At 40.9% G+C, this 24831-nt stretch overlaps 1 protein-coding gene across 1 annotated transcript; it reads right to left on the reverse strand.

Annotated features, from left to right (window-relative positions):
• Positions 1 to 6259: 6259 nt before the first annotated feature.
• LOC137187897 (diencephalon/mesencephalon homeobox protein 1-A-like) lies at positions 6260 to 11688 on the reverse strand. The gene is made up of 5 exons (XM_067597166.1): positions 11416 to 11688; positions 9231 to 9398; positions 8857 to 9035; positions 8203 to 8635; positions 6260 to 8070 (listed from the first exon to the last, which is right to left on the reverse strand). Exons 2-5 carry the CDS (start codon positions 9382 to 9384, stop codon positions 7652 to 7654), a joined length of 1185 nt encoding a protein of 394 aa, XP_067453267.1. The 5' UTR covers positions 9385 to 9398; positions 11416 to 11688; the 3' UTR covers positions 6260 to 7651.
• Positions 11689 to 24831: the final 13143 nt, after the last annotated feature.

Raw genomic sequence — 24831 nt, forward strand, 5'->3', positions numbered from 1 at the left:
TATTGACACATTAAAATTAATTCTGGCCCAAGTCATACAGTGCAAAAGAATATTTATCAGTTTGCCAAATAAAGCAGTGTAACATACTACCAAAGCAGAGACAATATTTAAAAGACAAATGTTGATTTATAAATTATGATTTCCACATCCACTCCTAATGTACATGATAACATTTGCATATTACAAGCATAACACACATACACACTGTATGTTGCATTTGTAAATTTAAAATGTGTGTAATTGTAATGTGATTTTTGCTGTTAGGGTCAACTGTCTTGGAAAAAGACTGTGGATGAAAATGAGTCATTTCCAGCTAACAAAGCATTTATGTTTTAATGTTTATTAATGTAAACCCTCCTTCATAAATGACAAAAATAACAAATAATATCTGACCAGTTTATAATATAAAATCTAATCTAACAGGAATTCTTCCATCACTATTAACCAGTTTCTGGACGGTAACTCAGTTTTTTACTTGAAACTTTCAAAAATGTGTTTTTCTTGAACAGCAACAAGAAGACAAAATGATAGTTGAATACATCTGCATATAACTGAGGATTACAAAGGGCTAATTCACTGATAATGATGGATAAATATAAAGTGTCAGGAGGGAAATTTGTTTTTACAGCCTGCATAAGAACATGAGCTCACAAAGAAAATATATATATACAGAAACACAAGATATGTATTTGTGCTGTAGTAGTGTATATTTGGGAGTTTGTGAATGGTGCATGTGTGCATATACACCATGCATAACATGGCAGATCAAAAGTTATATTTTGATATTTGATCCTTTCTGGAACTAAAACCTGAAGCATTTGGCAATTTATTTGAACACTATGAGAGCTAATGTGACACTGAACTACAGACCAAAGCTATATAGTTACATCAAAGCCAAACTCTTCATGATTTATGTCAGTGCTAAAGCAAACATGAGTGTTTCAAATTAAACCACCTGATTCCTTGTAATGTGAAAAGGTTGCTAGTACTGTTGATCCCACTCGTCATCAACACCCAATTATGCAGCTTTTTGCAAATTTTAGCTGATTTCAGCTCATTGCTTTTATTTGAATATCGTCATACTTGACTCTAGTGGCTCTCACTTAGCCCCCATATTAAAACACTCGCTGCTGACAAGCTTACACAAGCTGATTGTGCACCAGAGAGACGAAGTAATGGCGAGTGAAAAGAGTCAAGCTTCTAGCAGGGCACTGCTACTTGACTGAAAGATATGAATACTTTTTTCCATCATTGCCTGATGTTATGTGATATAAAATCTTATCAGCATGATTGATGACATTGTAAGAAAACTTTGTAAATTTCATGATGTATTCATGATGGCATATCCAAGATTTAACACCAGAAAGTGCGAAAGAAAGTGTCATACAGTAATAAAAGAGTTTACGAAGTTAGAAACTGAAAGAGGGCATCTGGCCGAAGATCAGCCTGTTGTAATCGTACAGCAGAACCATCCAACAGCACTGCCAGGCCAAGGTGCTCGCCTCTTGTAACGTCTCATTGATAAGAGCAGCAAACACCTCATTTACAGGAACCTTAGGCTATAAGATCAGGTACTTTAAAAGCCATCCGAACACATTCAGACCATGCCCGTGTGCCAGCAAATAAAACACCTTGATATCGCCCCAACTAAACTAGGATGATTCTGTCTTAATGTCCCATTTCAGGGACCAAGGAGCCCATAGTCTTTATGGCCACACAGAATTGCAGGTAGTAATGTTTGACACAGCAGGGCTCCTGCCTTTCAGATGATCAAAGTGACAAGTTCAGCCTGCATGCATCCAGAGCCACTTACAGGAGACATCAAGAAGCAGCAAGATTGGCAGCTTTTAGGTCTTTGGTCCATTTCATCAGCCATTACTACCAGCAAAGGCGACGTGCTGTGGAGGACTAGTGGGAGGAGGGGAAGGCAGATTAACAGACAGCTGATACAGGTGTATAGGCGGTATCAAACAGCAGCTCTGTCAATACAGCAGGCACCAAATTTTTTTCAGAAGGGGCTGGGAAGCCCAAAGTATGCCCACTGATTTCACTATGACAGGATTAACTGCTAGCTCTGTATGATTTTCTCAGATTCTGTGACTCAACAATTCAGTGATCCACGTTCTATCGGCTTTAAAGGCCCCTATCCCAAGTTTCAAAGGCTTACCCTTCGGACAAGGGACACTCTTTTTCTCCCATACGGTTCCGCTTTCCCTCTTTTGCTGCATTCAGTTGTTCATCAACCCCCGCATCCTCGCCAACTCTCCCATCCTCCCCTCTCTGCACATCTGCTAGGTTTGAGTTTTCCTTTCTTCCCTTCAGCGCCTTGCCTTGGCCCAAGGCCCTTATAGCCAAATTGGTTTACATTGGAGAGATAAATGCTCTGCAAATGCGCTTAAACACGTACAGTAAAAAATGCAGACAGTGCGTGTCAGGATTATCACCCAAGTCAGGGGGAGAAAGGAGAGCGTCTCTGTAGCACAAAGCTGGGGAGCCAGAGTGAAGCCTGCAGATATAGTCCGTCTCATCCACTTCTCAGGAGAAAGAGAGGAGGATTTAGCATTTGCATGCTAGTCTGTAATTCCTGGCATTATATAACTTGTCGCCAACAATCAAACTCCTGTGGTATTGTGAAAGTATTGTTTCACATGGGTGAGCAAAGTGTGGAGTTATACTCTTGGGGAAAGGGGTTTTGGTGGTGCTGCCTGAAGGCAGTCGGTCCAAGTTCCACTGACGAGACCACCCTATAAGCTTAGTCAAGAGTAACTATTCTGCAACACAACCTCAGGCCCAACTACAGACGGTGCACTTCATAATCCTCTCAAAATCTTCAACTTCAGGCATAAATGACTCACCTGAACATGGTGATATGTTGGAAGAGGCTAATCCAGAGTGCTAAAGCCGTGCAAAGAATGTTAAAAAATTAAAAAATCTTCAGTCCCAAAGGTCAGTTTGACCATAGAGCTGCTGATTTAAGCTGCTACTTTATTGAATTATTAATTGCCTTTAGTATTGATTGTAATTCACAAAAAAGCACATGAATTTCACATTTTCACAAAACCACATGTTCATATGTGAATTTATCATGCAAAATGCCATTTCACATGTGATATTAGAAGTGAAATTACTGTTTTCACATGCAATACCTACATTTCACATGTGAAATTATGAAAATCATATGTGCCTACATTATGTGAATTTATCAAATGTGAAATGCATGAAATTCACATGTGCAATTTTGAAATTTTCACATTTGAAATGTGTATCACTTGTGATAGATTTGCATGTGCTTTTTTGTAATTTGTTTACGTGCGCAGGACTTGCAGATGGAAAGTATCTTGTTCCTAAATATTAAATAGCAACTCTTTTTGCTTGAGATTTAAGTTTTAGTCCTGTAAAAATACATTAAAGGATAAGGCTGACAATGTTCTACACTTTTGTTACTATCAGCAGATTAAATCCGTTTTGCAATTCTGACCTCCCCATTCTGTCTGTGGCTCTTGACCCCAAGCCAGTTTGGTCTTACTTACAATTACATACTTTCATATTTTTTAAAGGTTTAGGGTTAGTAATTTCTTAACCCTAATCCTACCGACTGAGTTACCTGCAGACCCCAGAGGTATGCTTTTCAAATTCCAATTTGTATTTTTTATTACATAACGAATAATATTTTGAGAAGAAATAGGTCTATCAATAAATTCTGCTATGTTGGTTGTTTTTCACTGTAGTTTATTCCAGAGACCCCAGTCAGTAGTCCTTGTATGTTAAATATGTTGGTAGGATGAGGGTTAAAACAGCAGGGCACTGTAGATTTTAGCAAATGTTACCCAAACATGAGGAAACTGGGCATTTGTTGGGGACTATTTTCAGTTACAGATTAATACACATTTTGTGTTCTAGTGTGTAATTACAGTAGCAGGACAGTGTGTGTGTGATCAACTCAAAATAAACATTATCATAATGAAGCGACATGTCAGCCAGTGAAATGGTGGCTCATTGATGTGTTTTTAATATGTTTGGATAACAAAGGGGCTCTATGTCCCAGAGGAATAAGCTATATCAGGTTTTGACGACACATAAATTACTTTTTAATAAGATCAATTAATTTTGGTTTTTGACTTTTCATGAGATTTTTGCTGATAATAAAAAAAACTGAATATAGCACAAGGCCTATCCTTAATAATAATAATCACAACAGATGATCACTGTTATGCCTCAAAAGAGCCTACAAGTGTTCATGACACTCCCACATATCTAAGACCCTCACTTGGTGAAAGAGGTCTCACTCCACTTGGTGGTGACAGGCAGGGCTTATACAGACAAACTGGATCCTGAAGATTCAGGAAACAGCGTTCTTCCTCCTGCACCTGCTGCTGCTGCTGCTGCTGCTGCTGCTGCTGTCGTCCCCTGGAGGACACCAAGCTGCTGTCCCTGTCCGCTAGCATCAGTGTAAAAACCCTCCACATGCTCTGCCATGGGGATTTGGGTGTAAAACTTCCAAGAAAGACCACAGTCCTACCCCCACCGCCCCAACACCCTCAAAAAAAAGCCCCCTTTTTCTCATCCCCTCGACGTACCCCTCCCTCCAAATCAACGCCGTCCCCCTCAGACCTCCCAACACAAAGCCCTCAGAGCAAAACCAGCACAGAAATCATAGCACACCATTCAATCATTGTTTTTTCCCCTCTCTCACCCCTTTTATGGTCCCACTAAAGGTTTTAGCCGGGCAGAGAAGGAGGGCTGTCACTGAGGAAACCTTAGCCCATTGATGAAGTGACAGGAGCTGCCAGAATATGATCCTAATCCTGTTTCCAGCATTCTTTTAGCCCGCTGGCATCGCAATTCCTCCACACATTCTCTGAGCTGTCAACTAGGAAAATCCCTCTAATAGCGCATTGCCCAGATACACATCAAAGAGCTCCTGGAAACCTTCAGCGGCTTAGCTGCCATAGACACACTCACACACACTCACACATACACAAACACAGCATTCCCATTGACTTACACCCATACAATCTTTACACACAAAACCCAGACGTTCATGACAAATTGACCACATATTTATAGAGTATGCCTGAAAATAACCCAAGGGCATGTGAAAGAATTGTCTTTGCAGCCCCCAAAATTATATTTATGCACTGTAACCTGCCCCGTCCTTAAACCACCCACACCTACCACCCTCCCTTTCTCCAGTCAGAAAGTGATATAATCTTTATGGTCGTGGAGCGAGAAAGCGGGAAAGAGCAGGAGAAAACAGGTGTCTGAACTTTGCTGACTCCGGGAACCCTTTCAGTCCTATTTTATCTCATTCAATTCTTACTTAATCCATCGATATCCCAACCAAAGGTAATCTTCTTATGGCAAAGCATTCTGTTTCGGTGCAGCCAAACCTCGGCTGACAGGGTGGGGGAAGAGGGGAGAGAGAGAGAGAGAGTGAGGGGTGGGTGGTGGATTGGAGACTCTTTAGAGCCTGACACTGTGCTTCAGTCATTTCATTTAGGATTAGTTATTCTGCAAGTGGTGAACAAGTGGCAGGTTCTCCCCTATGTGGTGTGTAAACCTCACCGTCGAGGATGGTAGACCTCCTGCGTCTAAATTATTTACGGATCATCAAGGTGTCCTCGGTGGAATGTATTAACCAAACTTAAATTTGCACCGTAAATGGTTGAAGGTAATGTGTGTGGAAATCAAAAGTGTGTGAGATTCAGTTTTCTGTCACTCAGCGCTGTCAGACATCCAAAGAGGAGCTGGATTCAGCACACACTAACCTAATCTCGCTCATATTCTCAACTTCCTCTTACTTGAGAAACTTAGGAAAAAATCTTTTAGGTGCTATAAGATCTACCGTACGTGTGAGCAGATGTATGTGTGCACGTTGGTAAGATCTTCTGCAATGTGATTTCGCCTGGTCTTCCTTTTACTCAGCTTCTAGCTGACAAAAGTCCAAAGATCCACAAAAATATCTGAAAAAACTACGCGTGAAAGTCAATAGGTGCATATTTTTGATAACATTTATGGTACATTTCCTCCATTCAATCCAAAATATTTAAATGTTTGAATTTTGTACTAGAGAAGGATACCCTGGTAAGAAATGCTGTTTTCTTTTGTTTTTCAGTAACAGGCGTTTTGCTTTTCCTCCATGTGTTGTTTTCTTGATTAATTTTTAAGTTAAATAGCAAAAGTGGAGATGTGAGCGAATAAAATCAAACATTTTCATCCTCTATTCCAACCGACAACACTGAAAACAGAACTCATTCAGTCATTCTTATGTGTGATTTATTCCCTTGCATTAAACAGATAAATTACTCACATTTAAAACAATTGAGAAATACATGTCTTGAATCTACAGTGATATAATACATAGAGACTTTGCCTGTGCATCTTTCTGCTGAAGCCACTGGCTCAGCAAAAGTGGTGACTCTGAAAATATATATCAGGGTTTGTATTTATTTGTCACTGTGCCTCCTCCACAGATTCTCCCCCTTATTTCATTTCTGCTGTAGGTCCTTTGCTTGTAGCCACAATTGAAAAATAAATTGAATGTTTCCTCTTTAACCAGGCAGATGGAGATGAACACTGAGGGATATTTACAATGCTCAATAGATTCTTGCAGGCTGAGCTGAGTGCCATAACTTTAAACAAGGGAAGTCATGTGTCATCTACATTAAAACATTGTGGCTGGGAGATTATATTGACCGATCTGAGCTTTATTTCTTATTTCAGATCTTATGTGACTTCATTCTAATGCCAGCGCCATGACAGGTGTGTTTTACACGGCTGTAAGCCATGCTTCAGAGGGGTGCTTGCATGCATAGTTCATGTTTATGGGTTCTTGTGATGATTATAGAATATCTTAATATCTCAGACTGGCAACTCTGTGGTTCAAGATTTTCTGCCCTGACTTCACAGAGGAGGTTCAAATCGTAGTGAGCAGTTAGCATTAGGAGAAGTGGCTAATGCTGTTAACCAGGAGGAGTCAAATACAAGCAAGATCCACAGGCAAACAGTACTGTTCAGACACATCTGCAGTCCAGTTGGATTTTTCTTTCATTTTTTTAAGTCCATTGAGTACTTTTTTTTTTTTATCCAGCAGAGATGTTCTTCACGTCTTCCTGTGCTTTCAGCAGTGAGCTACATGCTCATGTGATGACACTGAGGTGGAGGCCAGGGAATGTAGTGGAGAGGAAATGGTGTTTTAACACTGAGACCCAGGGCCGCAAGCTGAGGGAGGACCCTTAAAGTGCCTGCTCTAAAACACATAGTGTGCTCCTCAAGTTTGTCTAAAAATATTTTGTTTCTGCTGTATGTAACACTGCTCTGGTTTTCAAATTGGGGTTATCTAAAATGTAGAAAACTGCGAACAAAACATCCTCAGCATCTGTTCAGAAGAATTATGTGGAATGAACTGAAACAAGCACACAAATTTGAAATTTGGGAAGATTTTGAACAGATTGGGTAGCAGCCAAAAAGCTGAAGTTTAAATTGGGGATATATCTAATGGGTGTTTGGAGTTGTGGATGGATATACGTAGTTGTTTGAGGGTGTTGAGAGGAAAGTGGAGTGGGGCCCAGAGTCCCCTCCTGTGGACTGGGTCCATAATTAACTATGGCCCTGAGCAGAGGGCAACCACGTAGACTGAGCAGCTCCAGCTTCAGTTGGGGAGCGTGTCCAATCCCAGCGAGGCTGCGTGCTGCTTGGCCCTCAGACGGAGGTTCTCAATGCTGGTGGTCTTGCTGTTGAGGCTTCCCGGGAGGCTGCCTGGCGTCGCCTGCAGCAGCGGGCTGTTCCATACCTGCTGGGCCTGGGACAGGGTCTGGTAGTAGGACTGGCAGGGCAGCGAGCCCAGTGGTGATGGCATGTTGACGTTCATGCCCAGGTAGGGCAAAGAGGACGGCGTGCTCATGTCGAAGGACGGGTAGTGCACCAGGTTGTTGGTGGCGGCCATGTGCTGCCGAAACTGCTCCTGCAGCCTGAAGAGGCTGAGGGGAGACGAGGCGTAGGAGTTGCTCTGGGCCAAACCGCCAGTCACACTGCTGGAGGACGGCAAGGCGGGGGAGCTCAGGGGAGAGTCTGAAAGACAGGAAGAGAGGAGGACTTTAGTTTGTTTTAACACAGATCTGCCAATACAGTTTTTAGCTTAATCGTGTGCTGTAATGTAAAAAAGGTAAAGTAGCTGCACTGGTTAGACAGCAGTATTCTTACCTGATGTGGGGCTGAGTCGTTTGCAGGACGGGGAGCTGCTCCCTGGCTGCGCTCCCACCTCCCCCTGCGTCTCCTCCCTGATCTTCACCCTCATCTCCCCTCTCATTTCGTCCTCCTCTCTGTCAGCATTATCGTCTGCTGCTGACTCGCTGTCCGACGGCTCAGGAGAGGTGACGTTGACTTCCACGCTCATCTCTCCAGGCTGGGGCTGTGCTGCTGCCAGCCTCTCTGTCTCTGAGTGACAGGATGAAGCAGAGGAGGGAGGAGGAGGAGTGCGGGCCTCGGGAACCAAGGTGGTGGCGGTGAGGTCAGTCTTGGAGTCTTCAGTAGAGCCCTCTGCAGCTCCGGATGCTTCTTTCTGTTTTTGGAGCTGCTCCTTCTGCAGGCTGCGCTGCTTCTTACGAAACTTGGCCCGGCGGTTCTTGAACCAGACCTGACAGATGGATAAACAGAGAGATCAGAGCTTTGGTTAAAGACTAAAAGAAATGTAATGGTGGACAACTTTGAGCCATAATCATTTATTTTAGAATATCACTGACTCGTCCGCAAAATGTCCCAGTATCATGTCCTTTATCACTTTTAATGGTACAAAGATGCCTTTTAAAGTCACCTTCTACAAGTACAACAGGAAAACAGTTTATGGGGGATTTTAACCTGCACACGTGCTTCGGGCAGGTTCGTGCACATGGCCAGACGCTCACGCATCACCACATCAGGATAGTGGGTCTTCTGGAAGGTTTTCTCCAGGGCCTCCAGCTGCTGGGCGGTGAAGGCTGTCCGACTGCGCCGCTGCTTTCGGTGCTGGGAGCCATACCGGGCCTCAAGGATAATGTCTTGAAATGTGCAGCCGTTGAGAAACAAGAAACAGGACCAGTTTAATTGAAGGACAGGTCAAAGGACAGATGAGAACCCAGTGATCAATACACATTGAATACATATTAAAATACACATGCAGATGTGTATTCTGACGTGCAGATGTGAATGACATTGGAGGAAAGTAAAGAGCAAAATGAGCAACTGATTCTTACCAGCCAGTCTCTCTGCAAGAGTGAGTGCATGCACTGAGGGCCTGTAGTCAGGTGCGTGCTGGGCCTGTTGCGCCGCCTGCTGGTGGAGGTTGTACATGGCGCTCAGTGAATTCATGGCGTGGAGAGAGTAGCCGTTCACCCCGTAGTGCTGCATGACCGGCGAGCTGACTGCAGAGGAAGAAACAAGCCTATGTGAGAATCAGGCCTCAAATAAATCTGTTTCCCAGCGGTAGCCTCGCTATTAAAAAGAGTGAGAAGAGCTTTAATAATTTTTATAGATGACTAATTGAAACGGCAACAGGTGAGATAAAAGCAGTAAAGACTGCGCTCATTCCTCAACCATCCCTTCATTTTATTAAATGAATGAGCAGATGCTTCTAATGATTTGGAAAAAGATTCCAAATTTTGCTGAAAATGTTTGTGTGCGCTGTTAAATTAAATTTAAGCAAAACAAACCGGACATTTTGAGGAAACAATGATCCTTCCTTTAGGTGAAACTGTTCATGTAACACTTATCAATTATTTAGAGCTGTCAGGGGGAAAAAATGAATGCACTGCTGAAGTATTTTTTATCTGGTTAGTCTTTCTGCAGCATGACACTGAACAGCGAAATATGCAAAAATTTTAAGTGATCCAAATAACTTGTCAGTTCCGCTTAACGATGAGAAATGTAACGTATTCATTCATATGAAATGTAGCATTTAGGCCCAAAATAACATTAAAAAGTCAAAGAAATGTATCGTCATATACTTTTCTGCGATATTATATTTCTCTATTTTAACAAGCTCATATTAGTAAATATTAGGCTAAATTCCGGATAATTATTTTTGTTCAGAGCAGCCAACAATTAGGACGTGTAAATGCACAGGAATTCAAGTGTCCTGTTTGACGATAATAATAATTACATTATTATTGTATTTTTATTATTATTATTATTGATATTATTATTATTATTTGATTTTTTATTCAGGCAATGTCATTTTCCCCCTCCTAAGAAAACAAAACAGGCGTAAGAAATTAATTCTGACAATTTCGCTTTTTTATTTAATCACCTACAATCAAATTAAATGATCAGTCTGAAGACTGTTTTTTTCTCGGAGACACTTACTGTGTCTGTCGCGGTTAAACCTCCTCAGGCTGGACTGACAGAAGGTGCGAAAAAACATTTACTTTGCTCCCTGAGACTTTGGCTCTTGAGTGCAGGAGGCCGTTTATCTGTGGCGGGTCCCGGCTCAGTTTCAGACGCCCGCAGGCTGACGCAGATGTCTGACAAGTGAAACATGCACGGGAACCCCAGTCGGGTTCCTGTCTAATGTGGGTGCAAATAGGTTTCAACTATACAAGGCTATTAATTTATCATCGCGCCTGACACGTGAAAGGTGGGCCAACATGCGCGCGAGCGAGCGTGTGTGTGTGTGTATGTGTGTGTGTGTGTATGTGTGATATCAAATATCGTGTGACTAATGCAATAACATTTTTTTTTCATGTGACTATTTCATTGCGTTATTTTTCTAAATCAGCCTCTGGCTTGATTCGTGTAATCTGCTTTTTTTTTTTTCTTGCAGCTTCTTAAAATTCAACATAATGCTCTTCTTTCAGGACAATGTCACGTAGCCTCGGGCTCTGATTTAAGCCTAATTATGCTAATAGGCGTGGATTTATGAGTTACATTTACTACAGATTGCCTTGAGGCTGGAGCTGTGCGCATTCACAAACCTAAAGGAAATACAAAACTAATAGTGGTAATTAACCTATGGTCAATTAAACAACCTGTAATGTAAAAGAAAATCTTTCATCAAAACCCTAATAAATGATATCTAAATTATGTTTGTTAGATGTGATTTACAGCCCATAATGTAGGTGATGTGATACTGATAACTGTCAGTTAAAAACACTTTGAATTATTTAACTTGAGCCAAAGACAGCTGCATTAATATAAAGCTGCTCTGGGCGACAAACTGCACTTTGGGAACCGATTTGATTTTATTTGAAGACGTAACTGAGTTTGGAAGACGACGTGGTTAAAAAAAACAAATCAGTGCACAACAAACACAGCAAAATGCAAAGTAAAATAGTCGTGTAGCAATTTCACAATTTTAGAATGATGCAACTTATTAGACGGAGCTCATTTAGGAACAGGAACATTTCAATGATCACAATAATTTCCACTCCGCAAACTTCTCACCTCTCTGCTGTCTGTCTGTATGTATCTGAGGCAAAATATCTCCACTCGCAGCAGTCCAATATTTTCCCTTTCAGATCTTCTTCTCTAAAATCCGCAGGCGGTTGCTCATGTTTTTTTTTTAATTCATTTGATTGGTTTCTCCTTTCACTCGTGATATCCTGAGAACATCCCGGTGTGTCCGCTGCGTCCTCCCGGCTCGTCTCTCTGTGGATGTGGGAGGATGCTGGGCTGCCATCTCTCGGCCTTTAAAGCGCTCCGGGTGGGGTCACCGCGGATCTCACGCGCTCCTTCTCTGTGCCAATCACGTTGCTTTCCTCCTCAACCACCACAACAGCCCCCACCCTCCTCATCCTCCTCCTCCTCCTCCTCCTCCAGCACTCCTCACTTTATAGATTATTTCTGCATCCGTGTTGCCGACTTTTCTGCTGCGGCTGTTGTTGTTTTGAAGGAGGTAGATGCATTTTTTTTTAATGTATAAGGATTTTTTTTTTAATGCAATAATAATTATTGTTGTTTTTAAACCTACCGCTGTTATTTTTGGAGGTGATGATGATAATGTTTATGTTTTTAGAGACACTTAAACTGCAAATAATAAATAATTATTTGAACAAATCTCGATATGACAAGATGTATTTTAAGACATTTCTAATTATGTGACAGTAATCCTGACAGCCTTTATTCTTATTTTTGGATAGTTTAGGATCCACTTGTCCGTCCCACTTCAATATATGTTGCTTAAAAAGGGTCAAAGGGCAGACCTATGTATTTTTAAACAAATGTTTAACTCAAAATCCTAAATACAGTTATTTAAAAATATATATATAGTCGTTTTACCAACATGAATTATATAATTATAGGCTTTTAAACATTGACTGGCTTATTTGTAGGTTATAAGCCAACACTGTGCGTTTTGGGTTTATTTTAGACCAGAACAAACATAACAAATCTCACAAAACAAAAATATAAAAAGGAAGGAAAGTCAAAGGTTTTACAATTATTTCAGTGTCTGTAAGAAATTTTAGCTTTAAAAAAAAAAAAAAAAAAATCTGCAACTTCTTCAATGCTCGAATTCAGCTTTTTAAAAAAGTATCACACATAATTAAATTATGCAAATGGTAAGTAATGGCCTGCATAGTGACTCCAGCGCGGTGCTCTCAGGTTAATTCCGCGCTTTAATTGTATTTCCCTCCTGTTTGGTGGGAATGCAGCTGAGATGGAGAGATGCAGGCTGCTGGGCTCCAGCCTCCAGCAGCTCCCCGGCCCCGAGGGATTTAGGTTAGGATTGGGGAGACAAGACGCCATTTCACCCTCCAAAAAATGTCTTAAAATGACTGCTGGTAAGAGGATTAAAACAATAATGCCCCTCTCTTCTTCGAGGTTTTTAGAAAAGATTTCTTCTCCCGAAGAAAAACCGTTTAGGCTGGAATTAAGGGCAGCGAAAAGTAGCCTTTTAATGTAAAGCTTGCATATTTTGTTGAATTTTCTCCGAGAGAGTGAGAGAGAAAGAAGAGGGCGGGGGGGCTAAAATCCTAAACTTAATTTGATCTTTGGACACATTCATTTGCAGAACTTTAGACTCCTGACAACAGCCTGTGTGAAAGGAAAATGTGCTGCTTATAGGTTACCTTAACGCGTTTAAGTAGCCATAAAGTTCACTTTATAGGCGTCAGGTATTGTCCTCAGTCATTATTCAGTTTTATTTTGCATTGGTGGGTTAATTATAGTTGGTAAAATTCATAATATGAAAAGCAACAAAGATAAAAATGAATGAGTTTAGCACTTTTTCAAGCAACAAGTGGTTATCAGTGCGTAAATTAATGTTATTTGTAATGAAAAAACATAAATTATTATTAATAAGACTTGAAAGGGAAATTGAATTATTATTAAATAATAATAATATTTATGATAATATATATATATTTTTAATTCCGACCTTATGTTTTCCTTTTTTTCATCGCTGCACAGCATTTGGGCCTAGAGAAGAAAAAAAAAATCGGATTAACTTGTGAACCGATGGAAATAAGAACTTAAACTGGAGGAAAATCTGGCCAGTGTCTCTTTGTGGGAACCGTTTCTAAAGCAATTAAAGCGAGAAGGAATTCCTCTCAGCTGCTCTTCCTCAAATCAGCTTTTTACGGGCCTTAATGTGGGCTAATGTCCAGCATGGCTGAAGGGTTTAATGCAAGTGTCAAGAGGGCCTGCTATTAGAGTGATATTAGGCCAGTAGAGCAGCATGCAGGGCTGCAGTGGACAGAGACTCACTCACAGCCTTTTTCATTTGTACAACAGATACTTTTTGGACATATATGTATAGCCTGCACATTTTTAGGACAAATTCCAATAAAGTCTGTAACTGGTGTAAATATTATGAAGACTTATAAAATAATCATCAGTGGGCATGAATTGATTTTTATTCCAAATCATCATTTGTTTATTTGGGGTTGTGATGCCAAATGTATCATTCTCACACTTTTTTTTATATCCACATAAACTCCAGATTGAATTTCTAAATTGATGCATTTGCTGAATAAGATATAACAAGGTAATCTGAGGAAAAATAAATACATTTTAAGCATAGTATGTGTAGGTTTTACAGCCCTGCAGATGAACATTTGAAGTGGAAATGTGATCTTTAACATTTACCTGGTTAAAAGTTGTTTCTTAAATCTAAGTTGTACATAATATATAAATTCTGAATGCGACTTCTTTGGCATATTATTGTTTTGTCTATAAAATGTGAAATAGTTCATTACAGTAAGGTAACATCATCAATTTACAATGATACAAAACAGAGAAAAGCTGCAAACATTCACATTGCAGAGGCTGAACCTGCAGATTATTGGCATTTTTGCCCTAAAAAATGATTTAATCAATTAATCGAATATCCAAACAGTTGCCAATTAATTTGTTAATCATTGCAGTTCTACTTCTGACTTTAAAAGATGCATACAATATTTCCAGATGCAGTCCATTATTGGTGGTTTTGAGGCCTAATCATGATGACGATGATCCTGAATACACTGCATAGTTTACGCGTCTTTTCATCTGCCATTTTCACACACCGCCTCTCATCCTGATCACCTTCAGGATCTCAGCCCCCGCTGCAGGCTAACTTTCTAAACCCCAAATTCATCTCAGATTTCTGTGGATTTCATCGCCGCGCTCATTGTTCTCTGAACTCTGGCTGCATTCAAGCTTTATCATGTTAAAGCCTCTCTTCAGATCTGAGTTATCGTCTTTGCTCTCAATCATCCCCCCGCCTGCTTTCTGAATATCAAAACTTTATCCCTGCATCAGGACTTTGGCAGCCTGAATCAAAGCTCAGCTGAGGAAGCTGCAGCGATTTATAAATCATGTTCAGTTTTTAATCAGGTTTATAACGCGTGAACGTTTGTAATTTTACCCCTCAAATGGCTCCCTGTATCTCCAAGTGGCATTTTACATCAAGTCGAGGAGAAAGTTGACGCCTTCAGCCTTCAGAGCCCATTAACTTTTATCATTAGGTTTTCTTTAACTTCATGAATATATTAGGTTTCAATCCAGCTGCTCTGTTCTGCACATACTCTTAGTCAAGGTTAGCTTGTACTCATTTGGGAGAAATTAATCATTTTGATGTATGGTTTAGAATTGACTGCCTCCATGGGACTTGTGTGACTGGAGTAACAAAGCAACTTGCCATTAGCAATCCTCTGGCTGTGTATGTGTGGCTGTGGCATTCACCTTTAAGACTTCCCTCATATGTTTTGGATGATTTAAATAGACAAATCTCCAGCTTCACCACTTCCTTTTTCTGTATGCAGATATCACTTAACTTTGTGCCAAAGGACAAGATCACTAATGCTAGCTCTTCTGTATCTAACATTCATATGGTTGACCTCTTTCTTATGTATTAATGCAATATGTAATAGACTAAAGTTACAAGTATTGTAAGACAACAGTCTATATACTGTAGTGATCACACAGACATATAATGGACTTACATCAGACTTCTAAGTTATGGAGTTCCTGTAATTCAAGAAACCAGTGCACAGTTAAAGTTGTTACATTTTGATTATTGAAACTAATAGAGTAATAAGACATCATAAGAAATAAGTGTCAAATGTATTATTATGTGGGAGGGCACATGGGGGCAGCAGAACCAGCTGTAAACACAAAATTTTTCACTTTATCGCCTTTATTAAATTGTTAGATTGAAAGCCTATTTACACATGCAGCAGACACGGAGCAGAATTAGCATTCATTTGAAGTCATGTCTCTGGCCACCCAACTAATGTGAATCCAATTTTCACAATCCTTCGAGCTCTGGTTTGGTCACCAACCAACACTTCAGAGAAACATCTGACCATCGCTGCTAAACGCTCAAGTCGCTAACTTTGTCTGTCTGCCGTTTGGTGATTGGAAGGTAAAGTACAAAGGGACACTGGGGTGATAATTGTCAGTGGTTTCATCACTAAGAGCACCCCATCTCACATTACACATTAATTTAGTCTGTCGGTGATATAAAAATATAGATTAGTGCAGCTTTAAATGTACTTTTTGCTGTTGAGAGAAGTTCTTGTAGTTCTCTATTTGTGTGGCTGACCACAAGTTGCTCACTTTCACTATTGTTTATCCTTGTATGATCCTGTAGACGCAGCACACCATGCTGCAGCCAGGGTCGCTCCTCTGAACGGTTTCTCTGGCAGACTTGACATATCGAGGTTGGCAGGTTTGTTTCCTCCCTCTTTCTCAGAGCCGGTCTTTGGTTGTGCCCCTCAGGCTGCGGCCCAGCACAAGGGTTCCTATTGTCAGGGCCTAATCCAGGGGCTACACAGCTTTAGCAACATGGTGGGATAAAAGCCCATCAAACCACTACTTTATGGGGGCAAATCTTTCCTAATCCCTCGCTTTATCTAAACAAAAGGAGAGAAACAAGAGGATAGAAAGAAATTGTGCAGACACAGGGCAAGACTGGGAGCTAAGATGCAAAGAAGTAGTTTCACTGGAGAAGCTAACCATTTTTGACAGGCTTTCACTAAAGGATTGACAAAAAACGGACACCAGGATTCCAAAAAAGGGCCGTTCAGGGTCTTTTTTCTTTTCTTAAGTTAAGCTTTAAGATCCTTAGAGGGATATGTCGAAATTAGTGAGATTAAATTCAAAAACCTTAACTATTAAGAGGACTTGGCAGGGGGCACCTGTCAGTTTTGGACGCTATAAAAAAAATTGTTCTTGGTTTACTCGCTTGATGTAAACAAGCGAAAACTGTGTGATCTTGAACCTATTCTTTGGTCTTTTCTCAGACTGGGAAAATGGGAGTATGGGAATTTCTCTTTCCCGCCTCACACACCGCTTAGAAAATCTGCTCCATCACGCCAACTGGGTGACCCTGACCTGTGTCCAAACCATGAAGCATTTTACTTCCAAGAAAACCCAGGTCAGCAAGAATCTACTTAATTTCATGTTTGGGAATTCCTCAAAAGACACTGAATGACAGCTACAAATTAGGCTTTTTATTCTACGTCTGTTTCAGACACTCTGCAAGCTACAGTTCATCTGTGACACCATTGTTGGAACAGACCTCCCTTGTAAATCAGGGGACCCTATAACTCGCATGTTCTGTATGTGTGTGTGTGTGTGTGTGTGTTTGAGGGGCAAATCCCCTGACCCCATTTCATGTCTGCTGCCAATTCCAATTTCTATCTTTGCTCTGTGGCAACTCGCTTCAAATCCCAAGTGTCACATCTGCAAATGACTCTGAGTTAGAGGCTCCATTTTCTGCCACAGCCCAAATGCTCCACAAGAGGACCATTTGGAGCCCGGCGGTCAGAGAGCCGAGCAGAGATTGAGAACAAGCCAGTTCGTTCTGGCCCTATGTACATAAACCACCACAGCCGGGGGGCTTTCAGTGTCTTGCTTTGCTCTCTAAGGTACGAACAGAAGAACAGCGACATACATAACTCACCACCTGACGGTAAATACATAGTCTCGTCCACACACAACTAACTTCAGGCATTTGAAATTTAATACACATCAAGGAGAGCAAGCTGATTTGACTCACTGGCATCATATTTGTTATATTTGTTTCACAGCACGCCCCCTGCTGGCCTGCGCTGATGCCCCCTTGAATGGGGTAATTAAGAGATAATAGGCTGGGGATGCTCGTCAGGGACCGAGTGATTAGTGATTCATTACATGAGCTTAGAGCGAGGAAGAAGAGAAGAGGGAAGTGGTTGGGTTTGGTGGGTGGGAGGGTGGGGGGCATACTCGAACAGCCTGACAAATTGCCAATGGATTTATCCAGGGTAATTAACTATCACCCAGGGAAAGGGCTGGGACTATCAGTAACCTACAGTAGAGCCCCAGAGTCATCACACAGACAGGCTGCCTCACTTTTAATGTCGCTTATTGTGTTCAGAAAAGAACAACCAGACTCTACGGATGTAAAAATGGATTTTAATTTAAATGTTTTTACTTTATAAGTGGTGTTTGCTACATGCTAATGTGAAATGATAGCTTGTAGCTGCATTGCATTGTGGTCTATTGAGGCTTCTATCAGTGGGGGAAGTAGTGTCCTTACAAGAAACTATTTGTAGTTGTAATCTATTTGACTGATAAAGGCATATATCTAGAATAGACATTAATTTTCAACAGGGAGACCAACACCAGGATTCACTGATATTCTACAGTAGAAATCCTATTTGCTATCAACACAGACTGTTGCCCATGGAATATATTACAGTACCATCTTGTCAGTAGCATTGTTTCTAGGAGACCGGGTTGCAATTGGAGAAACACTAATTTGCAACAGCAAAGGGAAATTTGCTGTTAAAGGGAAATGTAACGCTGACACAACTATGTTTTTATCAACACAATGAAGCAAAGTTTTTATCGAACGTATCTGCCAAGTCGCAAAATGTTACATAATAATCTGTAAAACGATAACTCACAACAGCTAGAACAAGAAGAAAATCACAACTGAGCAACAGGCCCAGAAATAAAATTTACACTGTTTAAAACTTTTTTTTTCTTTTAGGTTTGAGTTTTTCCTTCAAGGTGGAAGTCCAATCATCTTCAAAGTATTCCCCCAAGCTAGTAATACAAACGCGTGTGAAACGTTTAGGCTACTATGACAAACCAAACTGGTGAGAGACTGAAAAGTCAAGTATTAAACAATCAAATACAGCAGTATTCCCCTATAAGAGTCTTTGCATGGTGCACACAAATGGCTTCCATCCACTATTTGACTGTCATGATCCTATAAAGTAGGAAAGTCTATATTCCCATCTTCATAGTCCTTCCAAAGCCTTCCTCCCATCCAGGAGTAATCCTCTCTGGTCCATATCAGCCTCACAAAGCAGTGCACACTTACATGGAGAAGTTGATTTTCTCTGTCTGTTTTATCTGATTTGGAAGCACTTAGAAACAGCTCTAAGTCTTTTTCTCGATTAAAGAGACGGGGAGGAAAAAAAACCTCAGCCGGTGTGATAACCGCTCCCCCCTATACTAGCTACCTCTCAACATCTGTCTATTGTTGTTAAATCTGCTCAGCCCTGCTTTAAAGCATCTGTGGGTCATCTGGATTCAAACATTTAGAGAATTGAAGCTCATCTGTTGAGCTTAAGTCACTGTCGAGTTGCGGTCTTCTCCTCTTTAGTACTTGAGAGCTTCACCGAGCCTCTCATCAAAATAATAGCTGCTGAACTGAAGCACTGTTTCAAACACATCTGGAAGGTTATGATGGGAGAAACTAATATCTAACAAAAATATCTGATAAGTGAACAGCAGTGGTTATTGACAGTTCAACTTCCATTTATCCATTATTATCCCTTCCCTCACCAGCTGCATGTAGGCCTGCATCTCAGTGAGAGCAAAGCACACTGGACCTGTTAAGTCGAACTCTTCCCCCATAAGCTTTATTATACAGTGTTTTATGAAATGAGCATAAGGGATTGTTTCACTGTTGTTTTATAATCTGGTTTTATGCCTTGTTCTGCAAAAAGCCCTCTTAAAAAGGCTTTGGCTGGCCACAGAGCCACATCCAGCATTAACCCACTGAGTGGCTGCTGCCTACAGGGACATCACCCTGACATGACCACTTAACACTAACTTCTGGGAGATGTTTGGTGATCTGGTGGTTATACAACTGTATATATACTGTGATTGCAACATCCCTGGTTCAATTCTGCTCAGGGATCTCAGTTGTATGTCAAACCCCACCCTCCCTCTGCCTCGCCATTTCCTGTCTATATTTCTATGTTGACCTATCCAATAAGGGCAAAATACAAAATGCAACCCCCCCAAAAAAAACAAAACAAAAAAACCCCCCACAAACGTTTTGGCAAGAAGGTGGCCAATAGTCAAAATCCACAGTCCTCATTTTGTGCAAAAATGTATTTAAAAGTTTATCTCAAGAGAAGATGAGGCTTTAGTAGTCTGAGTTGGTGAAATCAAGTGGATATCTTCCAAAGTTAGTCTTTTTGGTATAAAATTCCCTGTTTCTGTGTCCCTGGTGGGGTGTGGTGGAAGGAGTAACATAGATATGGAATTTGACACTAAAAAGGCTGTAACATTGAAAGATATCTTTTTGATTTGACTAATTTGGATGACTAAAGCTTCATATTAACTTATAAATAAACTTCATAAATAAACTTTTAAATGCATTTTTGCACAAAACAAGGGATGTGGATTTTGTTGATTTTGTTAAGATCTTAGTAAGGGATCTGCTAATGGTCAGTATGAACAGGAGGAAAAACCTATATCATGTTCATTCGGGCACCTGCATATTGTTTTCAGACAAACTTGAAAAAATGTGAAGCTGTCCTTTTAAATAGTCAAAAATGTATCATAACCTCTTATATTTTACTGAATCAACCTAAAAAAGACTATACGCAGAACATTTAATGTGGGTTAATATTAAGGAAACATTTTGCAACATGTTTTTGCAAATGTTTTTTCTTTTTTCTTTTTTTTGGTAGAGGGTTGTGAACTGTTGAAATAAACCTTCATACATTTGCAGAATTGGCAAATAGGGAACGACTTAATAATTTTAGAATGTAGATTCTGTGTAACTGTAAATTTACCTCAGACAAATTGCATCAGCCTTAATTATTATGTGGTAACAATGGGCAGCAAAGTTGATATCATATTTTATTGGGTTACCTGCAGATCAGCAGCTCTGCTCCCAGCCATTTGGCTCTAATTACAGTGTGGTGGAGGCCTCCACAGAGAACGCAGCCAGTGTGGAAATAAGTGCTTAAGAAATTACTGTGTGAGATGGCCTGAAGGCATCGCGCTGTCTGCAGGGACGCCGCGGTTGGCCACTTAACCTGGATACCTGCTCACACAGATCCCACCAATCAGGGTCGAATGAAGAACACTTCAGGTGAACAATTTGACTGGCCAAAGTAACATTAGTATCATTCTTAGTACTCAAATGAAAAAAAAACAACTATATAGCTACGAATGAGCACCTCCTCAACCATCAGACACAGGGAATGAAGGAGGGAGAGGTAGCGGAAATCATGAGAGAGAATAAAAGGAAGTCTTGCTGGGCCCAACTGGCCATGTAAAGAGTCGGACCTTCCTGCCTGTCAGATGGCGGCAGGCTAGAGGACCCCGGGAGTGAGAGCTGCTGTCTTCTCGTTAGATAATCCCTCCAGCACACAGCAGCAGCAGGGGGGCTAGCGAGAGCCTGTTAAGGAGAGCCAGTGCTGATGGATATCTGTATGTATTTATCTGTTCCTAATGAGTGCTGATTAGCTGCCCACCGAGCTGCAACGTGAGCATGAAAAAACAAAAAAATGTTGAAGTGATTCTGCAGTATATGAAATGGTCGATTTGGAGTGTTTTTTTGTTCTTCTGTGAATATGTGTTTGCTTTTAAAAAAAAATGTTTTTTTTAAATACCGCCCCTCAAAAATCACACACATTTGTCATACTTTCCCGCTAAGAAATGAAGTACAGTATGCTCCATGCTGAGATCGCCTGTGATGTTTTGTGTGTGTGTGTGTGTGTGTGTTTTGTTTTGATTTTTTGAGTGTGTTTTCCTTGCCTTCGGGTCCTGCCGCACACCCCCCGCCCTGCAGAGGAGCCCTTTGGCAGAGATCTGACTCTACATGAATATGAATGAGGAGGTAACACTCAGGGGACAGCCGAGGAATCTGATGACAGTGCAGGAAAAGACCACAGCATCTACGGGGATGTATGACTTCCCAGCCCTGCCAGTGATATGATAAAGTGGCTGCATTCAAATGTGTGTGTGTGTGTGTGCCTCGACTCGGAGTGTGTCCCCATCAGATGGATATGAATAATGTATTGATAGCCAGCCCCCTGTGGTAGTCCATACAATCTAGCCTGTGTGTGTTGTGTTTAGCCTGCCCAGCTGGCAGGGTCACAGGGGGATGAACACACATTATGTCACAGTCCCAGGAGAGGTGTGGGTGCATGTTCCCTTTTCATCATCAATCAACAGAGCAAACTGTTTAACAACAACAATGAGGCAGTTAAGAGGCCCCTCAGTTCATGCCAGAAGTGGTGATAATTACCTAAACATGAAGTTGTCAGTCTTCTCCCTCTCTCTGCATCTGCCGAGCCAAGCGTGACTCACTGGCAAGCGAGACAGACAGTAATTGGTGAGATTGATTTTTACAGCCATATTCATTTGACCTGCCCCTTGTCCATATGGAGTGTTTTTATTAAGCTTGATAAATGCTTCAGTAAGTTTCCCTGTCATAACCTTTTGATTTGCTTTTTTGAAATGTCTTTTTTTCCCTTTTGGAAAATGTAATGAATCTCAAATTTCCCCAGTTTGTTGTTTTCTGTTGGTTCGCCCTTTTCTGCTAATAGAGACAGTCAAACACACCTCCTGTCAAAATGTCATCAAGTCAGGTTAAACAAGCCAAATGCCTCACACTGCCTGTGGTGCCCACACTTGCATGTATTTACTTATCTTTCCACATCTTAAACACGCTGACTGAAGGTGTTTTCAGTATCAACCTAAATGCTTTACCTACAATGAGCAATTAGAAATTAAAGAGTTGGACATAGGCAGCAGAATTCACGTTTTATTAACATTTATCAGTGAGTGAAGCTGGGCCTTGTGTCACTTGTGCTCATGTTACATTATTTACGCTTTAACTGCAAAATAAGTAAATCCAATCCTGACACAGCCTGTGAGAGAACAGAAAACACTCTTCCTCTTTCTTCATATCATTTTCCAACTCAACGCTGTTCTGCAGCAGTGACACTACTAACTCTCAGGCACCAGGTGCCAAATATAGCACTAGCATTGTTATAACAGTCCTGTCATTATTAAACATTCATTATGGACTCCAAACGGCAAAAAGCCATTACTTTATAGAAATGTGAATTGATTTTTTTTTGTGTGTTTGGGGGCAGCAGAAACAAGCTGTAAATATATAAGTAAATACATAATTGCATCTAGGTGCCTCTGGACATTGGATGAATGTTAAATCCAATATTCACTCTCTTTTTAGCTCTGTTTTTGGTCTCCACCAACTTGTGAGGGAAATATCTCTTTAGCTTTTAAATGCTCCACTGCATTCACTAATTTTGTCTGCTTTTTGGTACAGAGCAGGTAATGTCCAGTGGATTTATCTCTGCTGAAAATAGCTGCATGCTGCTGCTGGAAATGTGGTTGATGAGACTGAACCAAAACAGTCAAGTTGTGGGTCATAAAACCAAAACAATGAGCTGAGAGAAGCTAAAGTGCTCTGTAGAGCTGAGGGGAACTGCAAAGTCGGGTGATAATTCTCTGTGGGTTTGTCACTACAAGTGAGCCATTTCATATCACACATCATGTCTTTTAAACTGTTAATATAAAAAATATTGAGTCCAGGACTTCCATGACCTCTGCCCTCTGGAACAGTTAGCCCTCCACTGATTTCTGCTCTTTCTTGCCATCGGCTCACTTTAAGTGCCAGCCTCAATAAACAGAATATTTGCTGGTTTGATAGTGGAGGTTGAGGGACAGATAGGAAAGGAAGGAAGGAAAGAGGATATTTGGTAGTATTTTCTTTACATTTACATTACATAGTTGAGTATTTTACACCCGAGTGCAGCTGCAAAGTTTAAATGTGGCAGAGTTCTTTATTAGCGCCGAGCCAGATTGCAAAAGCAGGCTTGAGAAACGTGCTCTCAAAGAGTCGCATAGCCTTGCAACTCGGAAACTAATCCATGATATTGATCAGTGTGTTTCATATTGGCCCCTGTAATCCATCAAGGTAACAGTGTGGGATAGGCCTAATTTATATCATCTGAAAGGTGTAATCAAAGATGAATGAACCCCAGCATGATAGAAATGTGCGCTGGGTCATAATTTCTACCTCTGTGAGTAATGGTAGGAGGGAATAAACACAACAGCCGCTGCAGAAAATAGGTAGAAATAAACACAAAGTTTGTGGAGCCCAGCTGAATGTGCATGTGTGGCTGTTGTTTTCTACCAACATGCTTTTTTAAATGAAATTAGTGCAATATGATGCAAAATAAATGTATAAAAGATAAATAATAACTTGAAAGATCATACAGTGTTAGTTTAGTGGTGTGCAAAGAATAGCAGCTTCATTCACCTGAAGATTCAGCTCAACCAAACTTATTAAATCTTAAGATACAACACCTTTAGGCAAAAAATGTATGTAATTACTGTATATATGCAGTCATCCTCAGCTTTGATGAAATACTTGTGAACAACAGCTTTATCTACTGTACAATAGGGAAGCTGCTGTACATGTGACAACGCGGGCTGACCCAGCGGGTGAAAGATGGCTGTGAAGGAGCTTCAAGAGGAGCTGTGGAGAAGGAGAGAGAGTAGCTGTAAATATATGTGTAAATATATATAAATGTTTCCTTTTAAAAAGCCACTTAAGAACTCCAACCCTTTAAATAAGGCCAGGAATAATCTGTTTCCTCCGTCGCGGTAGATCCAGCAGGGATTTGCAGAAACATTCGGCAGTGACACAGATCTACATAATCATTTTAAGTTTCTACCCGCTCCTTCCAATGATTCTCCTGCTGTCACTTTAGATACCGCTAAAACTGATTTGGGCTCCCTAATCTCCCAGTATTTCTTAGACTTTAAAAATCTCTAATATTATAAGGAGATTATTTCATTTATAATTGATTGAGTGCATTTGCTGGAGTGCCACTTCAAAGTTGCTGAATTAAAGATGCATTTAAGAAGCCTGGTGCCGGGCGCTGTGAGTCGCAGGGTGGGGTGGGAGGTTGTGTTGGGGGAGAGGATGGTGGAAGGGGAGTTTGGGAATGGTGGGGTGGGGGGTGGGGTGGGGGGGGGGGGCTTGTGTCTTCTCAGTGGAGCGAGGAGAGCTAGCAGGGGCTGATCCACGGAGATTTCTTTAAATGGGCTCTCGCAAAGTATCTCGCTTGGAAAAGGCATCAGAGGACACTAGCCAGTGGTGGC

This window comes from Thunnus thynnus, chromosome 8 (assembly GCF_963924715.1).
Source record: "Thunnus thynnus chromosome 8, fThuThy2.1, whole genome shotgun sequence".
Taxonomy (NCBI): Eukaryota; Metazoa; Chordata; class Actinopteri; order Scombriformes; family Scombridae; genus Thunnus; species Thunnus thynnus.

What these genes read in the sequence shown, in the direction of transcription:
- LOC137187897 (XM_067597166.1), bottom strand. Translation starts at nt 9,384, where the DNA reads ATGCAGCACTACGGGGTGAACGGCTACTCTCTCCACGCCATGAATTCA. An exon ending in TCTTGCAGAGAGACTGGCTG is followed by an intron (nt 9,036 to 9,230) that starts GTAAGAATCAGT and finishes GCACATTTCAAG; the next exon opens with ACATTATCCTTGAGGCCCGG. An exon ending in TGCCCGAAGCACGTGTGCAG is followed by an intron (nt 8,636 to 8,856) that starts GTTAAAATCCCC and finishes TCCATCTGTCAG; the next exon opens with GTCTGGTTCAAGAACCGCCG.